This window comes from Bufo gargarizans, chromosome 2, assembly GCF_014858855.1.
Source record: "Bufo gargarizans isolate SCDJY-AF-19 chromosome 2, ASM1485885v1, whole genome shotgun sequence".
NCBI classification, from domain to species: Eukaryota; Metazoa; Chordata; class Amphibia; order Anura; family Bufonidae; genus Bufo; species Bufo gargarizans.
The window spans coordinates 628,902,119-628,922,374 of record NC_058081.1 but is presented as its reverse complement, the minus strand read 5'-3'; the positions used below and the strand labels follow the sequence as shown (position 1 = coordinate 628,922,374).

Sequence of the window (20,256 nt, the reverse complement as noted above, 5' to 3'; positions counted from 1 at the left end):
AACAGTCTCTTATTACAGCTCGGCATTAAGCACAATCTCCCATACATATGGAGAAAGGGAAAAGCAAGTCCTCAGTGAAAACAGGCTCTTGTAACACATAAGAAAGCTACTGCTCAGACTTGGCTGGTAATAATATGAAAGTCTTACACTCGTAAAAACTCCGGCCTTATCCTAACCTCGGTTGAAGGTGCTTTTCTAAATCCTTGAACTTCTATTCCAATGTTCTGACAGTTGGCCTGACTGTCCTCAGAGTTTGATCTGGCGTTGTGGATGCCTGACGCTGTCTCCTACACCTGGTACAAAGGTGCCTAGTAAGCCCTCAAGTAATGGCTATCTTGCTAATCCTTTGTCTTGAATAAACTGTAATGCAGCTTGGACACTGGTCGCCCCGGAGGAGCGATCTATAGAACTGGATTGCTCACCTCTAGGTAGAATACTTGCAGGCTTGAAAACCCTGGACTGTGGAGCCGACAGGGACCGAGTAGAGAGACTGTGAATAGGCCTCCCTCCAGCTATACAGCTACATGGCTGCTGCTTTCTGACTAACCTCATGAAAGAACTGCTTTGAACTGAACTCTCAATTGGATTGACCTGAGCTCAACTGATCTGGTTTGAACTGAACTCAACTGAACTGCCTAAGGCTGGGTTCACATGGGCGTGTCCGGATTAGGTCCGGATGCGTCCCGGTGTATTGCGGCAAACCCGCGCGATTAGGTACGCAATTGCAGTCAGTTTTGACTGCGATTGCGTTCCGATGTTCAATTTTTATCGCGCGGGTGCAATGCGTTTTGCACGCGCGTGATAAAAAACCGACTGTGGTACCCAGACCCGAACTTCTTCACAGAAGTTCAGGTTTGGGTTCGGTGTTGTGTAGATGTTATTAATTTCCCTTATAACATGGTTATAAGGGAAAATAATAGCATTCTGAATACAGAATGCTTAGTAGGTGGTCAATTGAGGGTTAAAAAAATAAATAAAATTAACTCACCTTCTCCTCTTGATCGCTTAGTTCCCGGTCTCTTCCTTATTTCTTTAATGATGAACTACCGGCCAGGACCTGTGGTGATGTCAGATCACATGCTCCAATCACATAGTCCATCACCACGGTGATGGACCATGTGATTGGAGCATGTGATCTGACGTCACGACAGGTCCTTTAGCCGGTAGTTCATCATTAAAGAAGTAAAGAAGAGACCGGGAACTACGCGATCAAGAGGAGAAGGTGAGTTAATTTTATTTATTTTTTTAACCCTCAATTGACCACCTACTAAGCATTCTGTATTCAGAATGCTATTATTTTCCCTTATAACCATGTTATAAGGGAAAATAATACAGTGAATAGACTGTCACCTAGCAACCATGCATGAAAATCGCACCGCATCAGCACTTGCTTGCGGATGCTTGTGATTTTCACTCAGCCCCATTCACTTCTATGGGGCCTGCGTTGCGTGATAAACGCACAATATAGAGCATGCTGCGATTTTCACGCAACGCATAAGTGATGCGTGAAAATCACAGCTCATGTGCACAGCCCCATAGAAATGAATGGGTCCAGATTCAGTGCGGGTGCAATGCGTTCACCTCCCGCATTGCACCCGCGCAGAAATCTCGCCCGTGTGAACTCAGCCTAACTTAGGTCTGAGCTAAGCTATATATATATATATATATATATATACACTGACACTGCCCCATCTTGTGGAGAAACAAGTGTAGTGCACCCTGACTAGGCCTATGTAAAGGATATTTGCATGTAGAATCACATTGTGACATGGAGAATATGACAGGAGATAAAATACTAAATGCAGGCATATTACATGACATTAATACATAATTAAAACACGTTTGCGGTGCCCGCGGTCACGTAGTGGGACACTGCATAATTAGCTGACTAGAGTGTGACACTTTGAGCCTAGAATATTGAACCTTTTCACAATATTCTAATTTTCTGAGATTGTGAGCTGTAAGCTATAATCATCCAAATTATAACAAATAAAGGCTTGAAATATCTCGCTCTGCATGTAATGAGTCTATCTTATATATTAGTTTCACCTTTTAAGTTTAATTACTGAAATAAATGAATTGCACAATATTAAAAATTTTCGAGTTTAACCTGTAGATGTACAAAAGAAGCCACACCTTGAGGTAAAGGGTGAGCAACTGTGAGCTCATGGTGTGACGCCATAATGCTCCAGTTATCACCCACCACCCATCGGGCACGTACCGCCCAGGTCTGCTGCAGTCTTGTCTCTATGACACACTGAAGTACACCCTTCTGCTGCATCAAGAACAATACCTTTAGTAAGATACAAAATGAAGACTAGTCCAGAGAGATCATGTATTTTATGGGCCTACATGTGTGCTATGGGTGCCTAACTTTTTTTCTATTGGTACCTATGAATGTTCTCACAGATGAGCCACTAAAAAAGTTGGTTTAGCTCCTAAGGTTTCCAATATTAGACCTTTGCACTTAGAAGAAGCCTCTTGTCATTTTTTTGTTCTATAAGGAAAAAATATTGCAAGACAATATTTTTTTCTATATAATCTCTAAATAATATGTTACTTACAATCAATAAAGGGGTTGTCCCACAAAAAAAGTACTACTATGCAATAAATATGGCATTTCAAATGAAGGATTATTATCTATACGGGCAATTGTACATTGCATTTTTGTCTCTAGCAGCGCCCCCTGCTGTTTCCTCTGTGGCTGAAATTTTGGTCCACCTCCTGCATTCAGTGGTGGACCAGACATGGTCCGCAGCTTTCCTGCTCAGTTCTCTTCCTCCTCTCAGTGCCGAAATACCGAATTCATCTTATAATAAAACAGGGGAAGCGTTTCAAACACCACTCATTATTATTATTTATTATTACTAATTACTACACAATTATATGGAGGAAACATCACAAGAGGTTACAATTGTGAGTAAAATATTCACTATATTGGCCTCTTTTCTGCAAATTATTAATGTTGCCTTCACTGTGCAGTTTGCAAGACATTTACCACAAGAATAGCACTATTGGCAGGGATGGTTTAAGGGGCCCAATTGTAAAAGATATTTATATTAATATATCAGTGCTGCTCTAATTCTACATGGGAGATAATAAAAAATGGCGGTTTTTACTAGTTCTACTAGTGCTAGTCAGCTGACAAACAGCCTCGCCCTAAACCATGCTAAATATAATGCAATCAATCATTGCTTGTCTTTTAATCAGTCCCAGGCATGTTCTAGATGTGCGGATGCCAAAAAGCTAGTGTAAAAGGTGTCGGCTCACTGGATGAAAGGAGGTCACCTCCATTACCAACAAGAAAGATGACTTGGGAGGATGCAAGTGAGAACCATCACAAAGACAGGCTTCGGAAAATTGCACAGTGAGGCACAGATAATTGGAGAGGTTGTCTTGAATGCACACAGCAGACACTTAAGGTGGTCATACTCATTAGTCTAAAGTCAAACAAAGGGGATGATTTTAACCAAAATGATCATTCATCGGTTGATGAACGACTGTTTTAGCCTATCAGTGACAGAGCATTATACTCTGAAGATAAGTCGGCTACATTTAATATTTTCACATTATAGTCGGACGAAAGATCTATCTTTGACAGAACATTCCCAGAAATGTCATCCATCGCCTGATTTCATTGAACATGTATGGGCAGTTTGTACAGAGGCTTTGATAGCCACTATAAAGACTTAGGAAGCCTATCTTGGACAGTGATAAACAAGACTTGTTGAGGGTGTTTTGGATTTAGTTAGGCTGTCTTGAACATTCAGTACTATAGGAGTCTGCAGGGCCGTCTTTAATATTGATTGGACCCTGGGCAAAAATTTACTTGGGCCCCCTGAATCCCGCCTTCCCACACCTTAGCAGGCAATCACGCCCTCCACCACTACACACACCCTATAGTATACAGCACCACACAGTATGCAGTATTGCACCCCACACTATACAGTACCCCACAGTATATAGCAGAGCAGTATACAGCACCCCACAGTATACAGCACCCCACAGTATACAGCACCCCACAGTATACAACACCTCACTGTATACAGCACCCCAAACTATACACGATACAGCCCCCACACTATGCAGTATAGCACTCCACACTATACCACACCCACAGTATACAGTACAGCAGTATAGCACTCCACACTATACAGGCCCCCCCCCCACAGTATACAGCCCCCCCTACACAGTATACAGTCCCCCCTACACAGTATACAGTCCCCCCTACACAGTATACAGCCCCCCCCCACACAGTATACAGCCCCCCCCACACAGTATACAGCCCACCACAGTATAAAGCCCCCCCACAGTATACAACCCCCCACACAGTATACAGCCCCCCACACAGTATACAGCCCCCCACACAGTATACAGCCCCCCCCACAGTATACAGCCCCCCCACACAGTATACAGACCCCCCACACAGTATACAGACCCCACACAGTATACAGACCCCCACAGTATACAGCTCACCACACAGTATACAGGCCCCCACACAGTATACAGGCCCACCACACAGTATACAGCCCACCACACAGTATACAGGCCCCCCACAGTATACAGGCCCCCCACAGTATACAGCCCCACACAGTATACAGCCCACCACACAGTATACAGTCCCACACAATATACAGCCCCCCACAGTATACAGGCCCCCACACAATATACAGCACCCCACTATACAGTAGTTTACAGTATATTAAAATAACAGCCCCTGTCACCTTTTTCTGATGTAATCTTCACACAAAAAAGCTCCACAGTTAACTTCTGCAACACTCCTGCTAGGACCTGTGATGACCTCATAGCCATGTGACCAGTAATTTCTAGGTTACTGGTCACATGGTGATGATGTCATCTAAGGTCCTAGATCACAACGTTAAAGCACACAGACAGCTTGACACCCGGGGCAGTAGCTAGCAGGGCTCAAGCGGCAGCTGCCTTGGGCCCCCCAGGAGCAACTGGGCCCGGGGCAGCTGCCCCTTTTGCCCCTTGGTAAAGACGGCCCTGGGAGTCTGTCATGGACACACACAATCACAGACTTAGGGAAGTTGTCTTGGACAGTTACAATAGTAGTGATTTAGGAAGACTGCCTTGGACAATCACTAGAACAGACACCTGGACTGCCAGAACAGAGTCTTATAGGGACAGGCTTTGACATTTACAACAGAGACTTGGGAGCATTGCGTGTACCATTAGTACATCAAATAGTTGAGGAGGCTGTCTTACCAGTTACAACAAAACTTAAGAGGCTGTCTTGGACAGCCACTAGTACAGATACTTGGAAAGACTGTCTTGGGCAGTCATAGCACATACTGTACTTGGGAAGGCTTCCTTGGACAGTCAGTAAAGAGGCTTGAGAAGGATGTCTTGGACTGTACAGACACTTGGCCAGGGTGTCTTGGAAGTCAGTCCTGCAGAGACTTAGAAAGGCTGTCTTAGACAACTCCATGTTTGAGTTGGAAAAGCTGTCTTGGATAGTCACTGGTACAGAGACTTGAAGCGGAAATCAATGCCAGAGAGTAGGGAGCCATAGGAGATGCATAGGAAACACTCTAGAGATGAGAATCTGTGAGGACAGGCTCACTGATCTCTACTTAATAAAACTACCTGCTAATGTCCAGCGGGAAGAATAGTCCATTCAGTCATGGATCCCCACAGGCTTCCCCAAATGGGAGTTCTCCTGTTCTCTATGGTGGTGGAGGATTCCGGGGCCTTTTTGACTTTACCAAATACAAAAAGAATTAGCAATACCTGGAGTTCATAAACAGCGTGGAGGGCCATGCGAGGGGCACTTTTTGGGCAATTATTTTGTTTATTTTTTTATTTCATGCACTGCTATATTATACAGCACATTACAGACATTAGCATCAAGCTGTCCCCAATGGGGCTCACAATCTAAGTTCTGTATCAGTGAGTCTTTGGAGTGTGGAAGGAAACCGGAGAACCCGGAGGAAACCCACGCAAACACGGGGAGAACATACAAACCCCATTCAGATGTTGTCCTTGGACCCCAATGCCAATGAGCCGCCGTGCTGCCCCAGCAATATATGGCAAAATATAGTGGGATTTTGTGGGGACACTATATGGTAGTATTTGGGCATGGTTTAGTGGTTTACAGTTTTTTTTAGACTACAGAAACTGTAAACCTAACTTTAGCAAAAGTAAATTATATGTCGCTGAATGAAATTATATGGCCCATGAGCCATCATAATCAGGGTCATAACTTCTAACAAAATTATATCATGTGAATTTTTTACTGCTTTCAAGCTTTTGACTTGTTGTCAGTGGATGGAAGGCAGAACCCACACAGACCTAATAGATAACACACTTCAGGATTTTCTCTTTGCTCTTCTGTCTTGCCCTGATAGTTTGTTACAGTGTACCAGAATAGGTAAATTACAAGCCCCATTTACAATAATATCAGGTCTTTGAAATAGGGAGGCTCTAAAAATTAGCTCTTCTCCAAAATTATAACCAACTGATCCCAGCCAAACGCATGGATCATTGTTTGAAGTATGTCTCCATCCACTGATGAGAATCAGCACCCTCCAGAGCTGCGTCAAAGGCATCTGATCAACCCAACCAGTACTTGCTCTAGTCTGTGTTGGAGTACTTTGCACCAAATTTATCAAATGTCACACTCTCTTTGTTAAATTTGGCTCATCTTTAAACTTAACACTTTTGTCTACAAATGCTACTCCAGTTTTCCTGTGCCATCACCCTACTGGAGAGAGTTTGCGATTTTTTGGGGACTTTTTAAAAAGTCAGGGTGATAAATCTGTAATGGAACTCATTAACACATCTAACCATGCCCACTTTACCATCTAGTTTTCAAAACTGGAGTGAGTTTAAAATGTAAAAAGTCACAAGATCTTTGCTCAAGTAAGCCCCAAAAGTTGCAAAACCCCTATTTTGTGACTTTTTGGAGAAAATACTGGAGAGCAGGGTGTGATAAATTCCCCAAGAATGTTGACTTTACAGTCCAGCCTGGGTTTATTATACAGCTTGGTGGAAACCTGCATATGACATGTGTTATTTGTCAATGATCTGAGGCTTGTAGGTATACATGATGAGGGTCACATCTAGGTGCAGGTGTGGTCAGGATCTGATATGACGGTGGAAAGGATATATGCTGTGAAGACAATCTCCACCTGATGCTGCCCACAGATTACATCAGTCACACAGTCCAGCATCACGTTAGGACAGATTAAAACTGAGGATTTTGTCCCAGACAACATCCGCCACGTATCTCACGGTACAAAGAACTCCCCTGTTTTTGCGGTTTCTGCCATGGGTTTTATGTGGACCTGCTCTAGGTTTATCTCCTGGAGATAAACTACAAACAGGTTCCAGGTGCACTTTTGTGAGGGGTCCAAGTGGTAACCACACAAAGAATGGACCTGTACATTCTTGGCACGGTCTTATAAACCACACAAGAAAAACCTTTGGCCACATGAACTGTGGTGCGGCCTCCCATTCAAGACAATTGGAGGCAGTTTCAGCGCAGAATCGGCCCGGTTTTTGGACCGAATCAGTGTTGAAACCCTCTGTGGGAACCTACCCTTACAGTTCCTGCTGCCCGTCTCCAACCATTTACAACAAATATAACTCTACTTTTCCAATTATCTATGAAAATATAAGGTACATATCTACGTATACAAGGAAATTCCGTGAATAAAACCTCCCTAATTATGGCATAAAGGTCCTTTTACTAACTTAGCAGGCAATTATCAGAAAGTTCATGAATGAACAAAACATTCCTGATAATTGCCTCCTCATCAAGGAAATGACAGCATTATTTACATGCAGCAATCATCTCCTCTGTAAAGAGACAAGCAATTGCATAGGCGATCAGTCGTCCCTATAGAGAATCGTTGTTTCGGGGCAGCAGATCCCTGTTTACACAGGACAATCTGCTGCTCAGAAACTATGATGTTAGGTGCCAGCTGAAAGTCACCTAATGAATTAGCATTGTGTGATCGCCGATACCTTTTACATAGGCCAATTATCGGGAACGAGCAATTCCACAAATGATTGACAACCTTGACAATTGGCCAGATTGTCGGACCATGTAAAAGGACTATTACACTATAATTAGAAATGACAGCAGAGGAGATATCAGATTCCCCGTGGTTGTCCTCCCTGGCCATCTTCACAACACTGCTACGCATTCCAGCAGCCTGTATGGAGCCACGGACAGGCTGACATAAAATGTCCTGTGTCTGCTGTGGAGTACATCTCCGATTCTAATGATAGGATATGCCGTAAGTTACTAACTGCTGTAGCTCCAATCACTGGGGCTCCACAGTTCACATGAGGACAATTTTTGTGTTGTGGAGGGAAATATAACACAGCCCCATTCAAAAGATTAGTTCTGAGCGTCAGTTTTTGAAAAGGCTGGAGGTGGGGCCATAATGAACTATATCAGAAGCGGCCACTGTGCTTTACCTAGCACTGCTGCTCCTTCAGAGGGAGTCCTGAGGGTCAGAACCACACTGAGAATGGCGGGTTAGTCCAACAATTTAATGTGTATGGGGAGCTCCTGACTTCCCGCTGCCAGCTGATGTCAGGGGAGAGAAGGATCAGGCGGTATTAATAACTTCACCCAATTTTTTGGTTCTCCTGGGAGATAAGTCACCGCCAGAAGTGTCTGGCAGCAGCTTTCTCCGCTTTCGGCATTGAATACACATACAGTACATGTTCAGCCGAACCGTACTTGTATAGGAGGGTGGGGAGTTACTGGCTGAACTATCGCTCAGTCCACAGCTACTGGACGTGTATGGCTGCTTTTAGGCTAGGGCAGGGGTACTCAACTAGTTTTATTAAAGGTCCACATACCTGGGTCTGCAGTCAGGTGAAGGTCCGAGCTGAATGCCAACAGTAAAGATGCCATGTGATCCATGCGCGTGGGGCGCTCTGAAGTTATAGTGGAGCGCCCCGGGTAAGTCCCAGAATTAGTAATGGCCACATTAGTGGCCAGTAAGAATAATGCCCCCAGTAAGAATAATGTCCCCATTAGTGCCCCCAGTAAGAGTAATGCCCCCATTAGTGCCCCCCTTCTCTGCTTTTGCAAAAAAAATAAAAAAAAATAATTAGCATTCACCTGGCTGCGGTGAACATTCGCTGCTGACTGCAAGCTCAGGACCGGTGCTCCAACGTGATGACGTCTTGTAGGTCCTGTCCTGAGCTTCTAGTCAGCAGGGAGTGTTCTCCACAGCGTGAGCAAATGGAGGTGGAGGTACCGTATATTTATTTATTTTTTTACTAGCACAAGTAGCGGTGGAGGTAAAGACTGTACTAATGGGCATTCCATGATGGAAGCGCTCATTAGTAAGGGTACTTTCACACTTGCAGCAGGACGGATCCGACAGGCTGCTAACCCTGTCAGATCCATCTTGCCACTACTTCGCCGTGCCGCCTGCTCTGTGCCCATCAACTATAATGGGGATGGGGGCAGAGCTACGGCGCAGCACGGTGAGAGGCCGCCAGATTAAAATTACTACATGTCCGACTTTTTCGTCTGGCGGCCTAACGCCGTGCACTGCCATGCTGCGCCGTAGCTCCACTCCCGCTATAGTCAATGGGGAGTGGCAGTCCGACGAAATAGCGGCAGGACGGATCTGACAGGGTGAACGTCCTGCCGCAAGTGTGAAAGTACCCTAACAGTCTTTACAGGAAAATTCTGGCACCAGCAAGGGAACTAAAATATCAGCCTTGCTGGTGAACTACTGGCCGGGTGGCAACCCAAGCCACAGAACAGACATATGATAGTTTTGTTCCGCATCCAATTCCCATTATTGGGGGATTGGATGCGGACCCCTTAATTACAATGGGGCCACAAGAGATGCCGACAGCACACTGTGTGCTGTCTGCATCTTTTTCCGCTCCATTGAAACTAAGGGGCCGCATCCAATGCCCCAATGGGAATTGGATGCGGAACAAAACTATCATGGTTTGATGGGGCTTAATCACTTTATTTATTCAGGTTACCTAAAGAAGATGGCCCAGGAGAGATGGGAACACGACACTGACTGGGAGTCCTTTCCTGCAGTCAGTGACGTGTTCCCGCCTCTCTGTAGCCCTCTCCACGCCCCCCTTCCTTCCCAAATGTGACATTTATTCCATTGGTGGCAGTGGTGATGTCCCTCCCCTCTCCAGCAGCAGGTAAGTGTCCTTTGGAGCTTGAAGCTCCCTTACGTGCTGCCGCTGCTGCAGGGGAGGAGGGACCTGTGAGCGCACGGAGGGAGAAAGCTCCCTCCACCTGCAGGTGCCAGATGAAAGCGCTGGTGCCTGCATGTGGAGGGAGCCGTCTCTCACTGCGCCCCTGGGAAGGAGGAAGTGCGCCGGTAAGCTCCTCCTCCTGCACATACCAGAGTGTGCAGGAGGAGGAGCGCTACATGTCTCACTGCGCTCAGCGCTCTGGGACAGGAGGAAGTGCGCCGGTAAGCTCCTCCTCCTGCACGGTACAGTGTGCAGGAGAGGAGGAGCGCTCTGAAGGATGGCTGGGGTCCGGACAACTGGCGGCCGCGGTCCGTATTTGGACCGCGGTCCGCCAGTTGAGTACCCCTGGGCTAGAGGGATGCACTGACGCTTTTAGCACTACTGACACATTTTTAGGGGAAAGTGTCATCAGAAAATGACCTATTGTGCAAATCCCATTTTTGTGTTAAACATATTTTTCAAAGATGTTCTTGGTGATTTTTTTTAAATTCTCTGTGTTACTATCTAAATTTAAACAAAATGGATATAATCCTGCAATTTTCACAATGGCCACTATGTCCAATAATAGGTCAGGACTAGTGATGAGCGAACTTCTGTTTTAAGTTCGGCGTCTAAAGTTAGGCTTCCGGTTAGCGGAGAATCCCGATATGGTTCCCGATATGGATTCCGACTTCCGTTGTGGTCCGTGGTAGCGGAATCAATAATGGCCGATTATTGATTCCGCTACCACGGACCACAACGGAAGTCGGAATCCATATCGGGAACCATATCGGGATTCTCCGCTAACCGGAAGCCGAACTTTAGACGCCGAACTTAAAACAGAAGTTCGCTCATCACTAGTCAGGACTACCTGTTCTGTACAGTTACCTAGTGGGCAGTGTGAAAACTGCAGGATTTCATGATTGTTTTTTAAATATGAATAGTGACATGGAAAATGTAAAACAATCAGCAAAAATTCTAATAAATATATACTTAAAGGGCATCTGTCTGCAGATTTGTACCTATGACACTGGTTGACCTGTTATATGTGCGCTTGGCAGCTGAAGACATCTGTGTTGCGCCCATGTTCATATGTGCCCGCATTGCTGAGAAAAATTAAGTTTTTATATATGCAAATGAGCCTCTAGGAGCAATGGGGGCGTTGCTGTTACTCCTAGAGGCTCTGCTCTTTCTCTGGAACTGCTGCACCCTCTGCACTTTGATTGATTGGGCGAGGTGTGATGACGTTTTCTTTGTCTGGTCCTCTCAACCAAAGTGCAGAGGGTGCAGCAGAGCCTCTAGGTGTAATGGCAACGCCCCTATTGCTCCTAGAGGCTCATTTGCATATATAAAAACATCATTTATCTCAGCAATGTGAACATGGGACCAACACAGATGCCGTCAGCTGCCAACACTGGCGTACATACAGGGGTTGCAGTTGCGACCGGGCCCGGCCCACTAGGGGGCCCGGCCGCCTGTGGACCCCTGGCTCCGCCCTGCAGTAATGCTGCAGTGCCCGCCACCCACCCTTTTAATATACTTACCCTTCCCGGCCGGCGCTTCACTGTCCTGAGCGCGTACAGCGTCAGGACGTAGTGCGCGCACTATGACCTCACACTGCATGCTGTCAGGTGACAGTGCAGCGCCGGCTGGAAAGACAAAGGAGCAAGACTTCTGCCGGAGACCCGAAGAGGAAAAGTAGCTGCGGCGCAGAACAGGCAAGTATTGAGGGCCTGGGGGGGCCTGGGGATCACTCTGAAGGCTGTCGCTGCTGATTGATCTGAGCCGATGGGGGCTGAATGGGGATCTCATGGGGGTCTTTGGGCTGATCTGAGTTCTGATTGGGGCTGAGTGGGGGTCTGATGGTGATGGGGGTCTTTGGGCTGATCTGAGGTCTGATGGGGGCTGACTGGGGGTCTTTGGGCTGATCTGAGTTCTGATGGGGGCTGAGTGGGGGTCTGATGGTGATGGGGGTCTTTGGGCTGATTTGAGGTCTGATGGGGGCTGACTAGGGGTCTTTGGGCTGATCTGAGGTCTGAAGGGGGGTTGACTGGGGGTCTGATGGGGGTCTTTTGGCTGATCTGAGGTCTGATGGGGGCTGAGTTGACTGATATGAGGTCTCTCTGCAGTGGCAAAGAGACTCACTGAGGCCAGCAGCAGCCATTTTAGTCAGATTACAGCCACTCTGCAGCTTTGGCTCTAATCTGACTGAAATGGCTGCTGCTGGCCTCAATCTCTCTGCCACTGCTGCTCTTAGGGTAGCCAGACGTCCGGGTCCGTGGCAAGGCCAGGACAGACAGCCAGAAGTCCCCCTTTTTTGTTGCTATGGATGATGGGACGGCCGGTCCGGCTCAGGCATGGTCACTTTAAGTACCAATGGCAGGGGGCAGGGCCTGGCAGCATGTCCAGATCACACTGCGCGCTTACGGGATGTCACAAAGTTATCAGTGCTGCAGGTCCGGCAGGAAGTTGTTAACAGAGAAGCGCGGGAGCCACTGCTAGTCTGCCACTGCCCACTTGCCCAGTAGTCTGTCACTCACCCCACCTCGCCTCGTTCTCTCTATCGCTCTCTCTGCCAACCTGAGCGAGGCCCAGGAGCAGCACTCATGCAGCCAGCCAGAGCCCACACTGAGCCCAGCCAGCCTCCAGCATTCAGCCTTGCCAGTTGCCACTGACTTCCAGCAGCTTTCAGCCTGAGCCAGCCCAGCAGGTAATAGTTACTATCTGGCCTTGGTATGTTCTGTATATTATTATATGTGAGCTGGCCTGGTATAAGTTATACATCTTCTGGTATATTAAGATATATAACTTATACCAGCTGCTCATATATAAAGGAGATATCAGGTTATACCAGCATGCTCCATATCTCTATATACAAGAAGATGTATAACTTATACCAGCTGTACATATAGAATTATTTACAGGAGATACCCAGGTTATACCATCAGCATGGACCACTATATTACTATATACAAGAAGATGTTATACCGTATATCATCCTCTTGTATATAGTGATATACAGTACATAATATATATATATACATACATACACACGACGGGGAGGGGGCCCCATGGATCAGTTTTGCAACGGGGCCCCATGGATTGTGTGTACGCCACTGGCTGCCAAGTGCACATGTAACTGGTCATAGGTACAAATCTGGTGACAGATGGCCTTTAACATAAAAACAAAAGGTCATTTTCGGATGACACATTCGCCACAAATGCAGTCTGCAGGAATACAATACATTTTTTGCAAACTTTGAACTGCAGCTGCCACTCATCAGTTCCACTCATCTGAATGAAGCTTGCAGAATTGCATGCTCTTCCCGCTAAAACAACCCGATTCAGTTGAATGGAACAGATTTTTTTAAAATTTTCTGCAAGAAAACCTGATGCTTGTGAAAGCACCCTTAAGGAATTGCCATATATACAATTTCCTTATAATTTCCCAGAAACTCCCGCACATTTTCGCCCCCGCCCTGGGGAAGTCAGAGATTCTATAGGAGTGATACTTGTCCTTACGTCTGTGTGTCTTCTCCGGGTCTTCTTCTTCGTTATCTTCAGCCCTGCAGCTTTCTTCTCTCTGCAGGAAGTAAAATGAATAAGAAGACAGATGATTCCTTTCTGGAGAACTCAGAATGACATAAGACAAGGTGTAGACCATTATCTTTGTATCACATATGGTGCGGGCAGACCACCTGAGATGTTCACATTTTCCAGCATGACACAATGCATCCTCCAATTTATAAACAGTGAATTTCCCTTGGAAAGTTTCCATCTATTCCCTCCATCCTTTACATATAAAGTGAAAGGACACCAACAGTCAGCCTTCCTTTCTGTTTCTTGGAAAGCTGGATGGCAACCAATACGGCTTTGAATGCAGCACCCAAGAGCTAGTTGCCCACTAGCAGCGTCAGTCCGGCAGGGATCTCGGCGCACTCTGGCATTTCCGAGGGTTTGTAAAACTCCGTCCGGCCCCAATTACTATAATAGGGACCACCGGAGATCTGTCCGCATTCTGGCAAACATGGCGAGAATCGACCAGAAGAAAACCGCTGTGTGCAGCAGACCTCTTCCAGCCAATGCTTGGCATATTTGCCGGAAAGAGGACAGCGCTCCGGTGGTCCCTATTATAGTGAATGGGGCCAGACGGAACTTTACAAACCTTCGGAAATGCCAGAGTGCGCCGAGATCCCTGCCGGACTGCCGCCGCTAGTGGGCAACTAGCCTTCTCCTAGATTTTGAGATGGAGACTCTGTCTAGTTATTCAGGTAGACATCTACCCTTACTATGTCTGTACAGCCAACTTCCTCCAAAGAGGAAATCATGGGTCCAACATGTATAGGTCTCGCAACCCCTATAGACAACTCACAGTATGCAAATAGGTATCTCCCGAGGAAAGAGAACCATCTTGCTTGCGCCACCTTGTGGAAGTAGGTCCCTATAAGTCAAAACTACTTTTTACTAAGCCTTGGGATATGACAAGGGAGTATAGTCCAGCCAAATAGCGATCCGTAGACAGCGGTTTTGGAAGTAGGATTCTGGCTGGCTCGGTGCGATGCTTTGGGTTCAGCTTAGGCGGGGTGCTTCCAATAAGTCTCCAAACATAGTGGGTGTCTTTAAGGAGACCCAGCACCCTGCCTAAGATACATCATTGTAAAAGAGGGACAAGCTGTGATTTCACAGCCCCACATGCTGCCTGGATGTGAAATAGGTCAATCATAATTGATGATTGGATGCTTAGGTTAGGGGAAAACCAATGTCTTTCATTTTCACATTTGCTGCCTGAATAAAGCTCGAAATCTGACTTTATTGTTAGCCAATAAAGGTATCACTCCTATAACACTACTGCATTCACTAACACAACAGTATTCTACATGGTCGACGCATTATTACGTGACCTCCTGCTGATATTCTCTGTAAATAGAAGGAGTTATGAGGCCCCCTAGAGGACAGTTTTAGAAATGTAGTGCAAATACTCAGGACGCATAATCTCCAGGTCCCTGGCACAACAGTGGATAGATGATAAAACCTTTGGTCCATAGAAAAACATAAGTGACAGCTTCTCTAACTTCAAGCATGAGCCTCTCATGGAGGAGAAGACGCATGACAGAGAGCTAATGGGCCTCCCACCCACACACAGCACCGATATGCAGGGTCATCCACAGCAAGAAATGCTGTCTTTTCTAGGGGCCCTAACTTCATAGGCATATAGATCCTTTTTTGCTAAAAAATAAAAAAATAAAATCAGTATTTACTATATGTGACCTTTTTTGGTTCCTTTAATACCTGCCATTTTGTTGCCTAAAAAACTCATACATGATAATTTGGCCACTAGGGTGCACTGTTCCGCTGTTCAAAGAAGCAGTACGCTGTATGGGGAGTCGTCACTAATGTTACCCCGCAGAGCCACTCTACCCCATATAGTCTAGGGGGCATTTAGAGGAGAATCAAAGTATCTAAGACCACGGGGGATATTCCCACTTCTTAGGTGCTGGTACAATTCGCAGACTCAGGATGATTCGCTCTGCCACTGTATTTGCTCTAGCAGCTGGGTGTACCAGGGAATTTGCTTGTGGTCAGGATCTATATACACACCCTAAGCATCAATATGAGCAGGAAATGGGAAAGAATGGATGTGTCAGAACACAATCTTATGATGCTGAACTGGGCAAGGATAGCAAAATAATTCCAGGCTTCCAAAAACAATACTCAGTGCATAGGAGGCTACACACCCCTAGCAAGAGTCATTTCACTAGGGAAAGAGCCCACCAGGGAAAACACTGCAATGACCCAGAGCTCTGGACAATCCTTTTTTGTCAGAACAAGCTGATCTCAGGATGTCTTGCAGCTGGGACCCATAGCAAATCAGCTTAAAGGGGTATTCCAGTTATACAAAGTTATCCCCCTATCCATCAGATTGGTGGAGGTCCTGCCGCTGGGACCCCCACGATCACGAGAATGGGGGCCCATACCCCATGGAGCCCCCCTGAAATGTACAGAACGGCTGGCTGGACATGCATGCCGCTGCTCTTTTATTCTATGGGAGATAGCCAAGTACAACGTCCATATTTTCGTTCATCCATTTGTGGATGGGGCCACATAAAATGCGGACAGCACACATGTGGCCAGGCAACACATATTATAGAACAGATAACGGACAAGAATAGGCATTTTTTCAATGGGGCCGTTGAAAAGTGCAGGGTGCACACGGACCACATCCGTATTTTATGAATACGCGATTTGAAGACCGCAAAATGGATACAGTCGTGTGAATGTAGCCTTAAACTGTTGGGGAACTCCATGGCAAGTATTCCATTTCCCTGCAGCACCATCAGAGGGAAGATCAGGTTATACCCACGTCACAAGCGCCATGTCCTACTCATTGTCTGTCAGCTCCGTACTTTTAGTAGCAGCTCAAGCTCGTGCGCATCACCTCTCCGTACACTGCAGCTGTTCTCCTAGAGGCCAGACCCACATCCTTCTGGATATGCCATAAAAGTCCAAGATGAGAATACCCTTTTAAACTTTAACCCCTTCAAGACCCTGCGATTTTACGTTTTTGCCCTTCATTCTCTGGGTGAGTACAATTACAACAATACTACATTTATCTAGTTTTTCTTGCACTTGAATACTAAAAAAATTTAAACTTTGAAGACTAATTTTTCGTGAAGCGATCTGTAGTTTTTATTGCACTATTTTGGAGTGTGTATGACTTTTTGATTACTTTTTATAATTTTTTTTATAGTTTTAAAAACATATATATTTTTTTAACTTCTTTTAAATTCTCCAGGGTAACTGAACATGCAAATTACCATAGCAGGCTATGGGAGTTTCATTATGTTCCTATGGAGGGGCTACAGGGACCATCGCTCCGGTAACCTCATATTCTTCAGAGGGCTAAAGGTTAGCAAAACAAACGAATGGCACGCCTGATCTCAGCATGGGGGAGACATTCAGGTCCAAGGAAAGCTCACAACTGACCTTGGCATCTGAGGGGTTAAATGTCTGTGTTCAGTGTTATTGCCCATCACAGACATTAGTTCCAGGTGTCTGCAGTTTAAAACAGCAGAAACCTGGGGGCTATGGTGCTGTGCAGGTGCCATTTTTAAAGACCCGACGTCCGCTGTACATGTATGGCGGAGGTCGGGAAGGGGTTAAAGAGGACCTTTCGCCTCTCCTGATGTGTCTGTTTTAGTATTCACTAAATTCTGTGTGTCCCTGTACAGTCTAACAAGAGCAGCACTGAGGAATAGCACGACATAGAGTCATGAGAATAGATGCTCCAGAATTATTATTACAGGGGGCATAGAAGTAGTCGCTAAAACAGACATGTCAGGAGAGGGGACCGGTCCTCTTTAACTGTGCCCTTGGTAACATTAGTTGCTGTGGTCTTTGAGTGTGGGAAGAAAGTTGTCAGACCTCATGCTGCTCTCTAATACTGACAAGCTGCAGGGTCCAGCGATATTTGCAGAACCATGTTTTAACCCTGCCATTTTTCTAGACTGTGAATTGAATGTGGTCTGACAACCTTATTTCCATGCTGAGAATTAGGTAAAGCTCCTTTTGAGCAAAAAAAGAGGTTTATGTTAATCCAGATAAAGAGATCTTACTACAAAGATAAGAAAGTGATCTTACCCTCCTCATGTTGATAAAGCGACCCACTGAGAAGGTGTCACATCCATACCCTAATGGACGTGTCCAGACATATTACGATAATAAATTGATAGGTTGGGAAAACTGCAGACAGAAACTCCAGTTCAGAATAAGAAAAGGGACTGAAATGGGGGAAAATCAAGCATCTCAATATTCCTGCCCTAATATAAAGCTACATATGAATGCTATTTAATGCCGGGGAAAACCGCAGCGTCCTACATGCCTGATCAGGTTTACAAGCTGAAGTCCACTCGTTGCTAAGCAGAGCTGGGTCATCGCCCCCCTTTAAAGATGGCTTCCCAGAGAACACGGGCATTAAGGGTACGTTTTATGAGGATAGGAGGCCATCTGTTTTTGCTGTTAGTACAAAAGCCGAAAGTTCATCTGGGGAGAATATAGAAATGGGGGGGGGAGGATACAAATGATGGCATTCCTCACAAAATCAACCTATCTACGTCCTGGAGTCGTCCATTTCTTATATCTGTTAGCTGAGTGACAACCAACGTAGCCACAATGTCACCAAGCTTTTCTAGATTCCTGAATGGTAAGTCTGTTTAGTGGTGCAGAATACAGAAGCGAAAGATCTACCACAGGGATCAGCAACCTTCGGCAATCCATCTGTTGTGAAACTACAACTCCCAGCATGCTCATTTCACTTTTGTGGGAGTTCAGAGAGCAGCCAAGTAAGTGTGCATGATGGGAGATGTAGTTGCACAACACCTGGAGTGCCGGAGGTTGCTGATCTCTGATCAGTACATAGAAGGAGGTTGGACCACCATGGACTTTATTTTTATCCGGAGCCACCTGACTTCTGTATATAAATATATTATATATATATATATATATATATATATATATATACACATTTGTATATCCAGATATAGCAAAGCTGGGTTTGTCTTATGGTACAATCTGAAATTTTTACATAGGCCATCAGGTGCATAAAATATACAGGTAAGGCTGCTTTCACACTAGCGTTCGGTATTCCGTTCGTGAGCTCCGTTTGAAGGAGCTCACGAGCGGACCCGAACGCAGCCGTCCACCCCTGATGCAGTCTGAATGGAGGCGGATCCGCTCAGACTGCATCAGTCTGGTGGCGTTCAGCCTCCGCTCCGCTCGCCTCCGCACGGACAGGCGGACAGCTGAACGCTGCTTGCAGCGTTCGGGTGTCCGCCTGGCCGTGCGGAGGCGTGCGGATCCGTCCAGACTTACAATGTAAGTCAATGGGGACGGATCCGTTTGAAGATGCCACAATGTGGCTCAATCTTCAAGCGGATCCGTCCCCCATTGACTTTACATTGAAAGTCTGGACGGATCCGTCCCAGGCTATTTCCACACTTAGCTTTTTTTTGCTAAAATAATGCAGACGGATCCGTACTGAACGGAGCCTCCGTCTGCATTATTATGGGCGGATCCGTTCTGAACGGATCCGCCCGAACGCTAGTGTGAAAGTAGCCTAAGTTGGCTCTACTATATCTGTGTTTATATGAAAGTGAATGTGCCTCCCAGTGCACGGTATTATAACAGGAGTCTGTCCAAATCCCCGGCTGAGCAGTATCTCTCTGACGCAGGGTGTAAGTGACCGCACTTGAATGCTATCTCCCCCATTGTTCTTGCACTCTATCATGAGCAATCCTTGTAAAGTGAAGCCAGTGTAAGGGAGATGCTTTCCGATGGTGAAAGCCTTCTTTTTATAGGGTCACCAATAAACGTGGATGAGAAGACTGTCCAGGAAGTGAAACCGCAGCTTTCAATGCATTGAATGGTGGCACAATATCTGAATAATAGGCGGCAGGCGGTTTAAATATCAGGGAAAACACAGCAGATCAGCAGACTGTCTGCATCGGTCTCCGGAGAAACATTACTAGTGCCAGCTGGACAAGGTCACCACAGTCTCACTTGGTGCCTTTCACAGAGAATTCTGACATAAAAAAAACTGTCATTCATTACAGAGAAGAACACAAAGTGAGAAACTGAGATTTAATACTAAAGCCAGCAAAGGTTTATAGGTGAGGATATCAGACTTTATAAAGAATGCGAGGCCCTGACAACCCCTTCCAATATGCCCTATTAGGGTACAAGGGCCTAATATAGGCTTGAGACTTTCTCCTTGAACCAAAAAGTGGAGGCACCAGAAAGAGCAACTCCTGCTCTTGAGGTCCCTGCCGAATCATGTATCCCATGGTGGTCTATTCATTTGAAAGTATGCCACGTAATACTTCATTTCTCCAGCAGTGGCCGCTGCAGAAAAATGAGAAGCTTTCCTGAGCCATAATAACTGATCGCTGGGGTTAGGGCAGCCGCATTATAGTTAGGGACTGTACAGTTGGCTCAGACCTTTCATAGAAGCAGAAAAGGTTTTTATGATGTGAACAGGAGGAACACTTTCTGTGACTC

General features: G+C 45.9%; 1 protein-coding gene across 2 annotated transcripts in view; it reads right to left on the bottom strand.

The window, feature by feature from the left end:
- The window catches only part of PLEKHG5 (pleckstrin homology and RhoGEF domain containing G5), a 283,957-nt gene that overhangs the window by 100,090 nt on the left and 163,611 nt on the right, over positions 1-20,256 (bottom strand). For both annotated transcript variants that reach the window (XM_044282134.1, XM_044282135.1), the window contains one exon: positions 13,726-13,786. In XM_044282134.1, the coding sequence (XP_044138069.1) occupies positions 13,726-13,786 (61 nt within the window). The remainder of the gene's footprint in view (positions 1-13,725; positions 13,787-20,256) is intronic.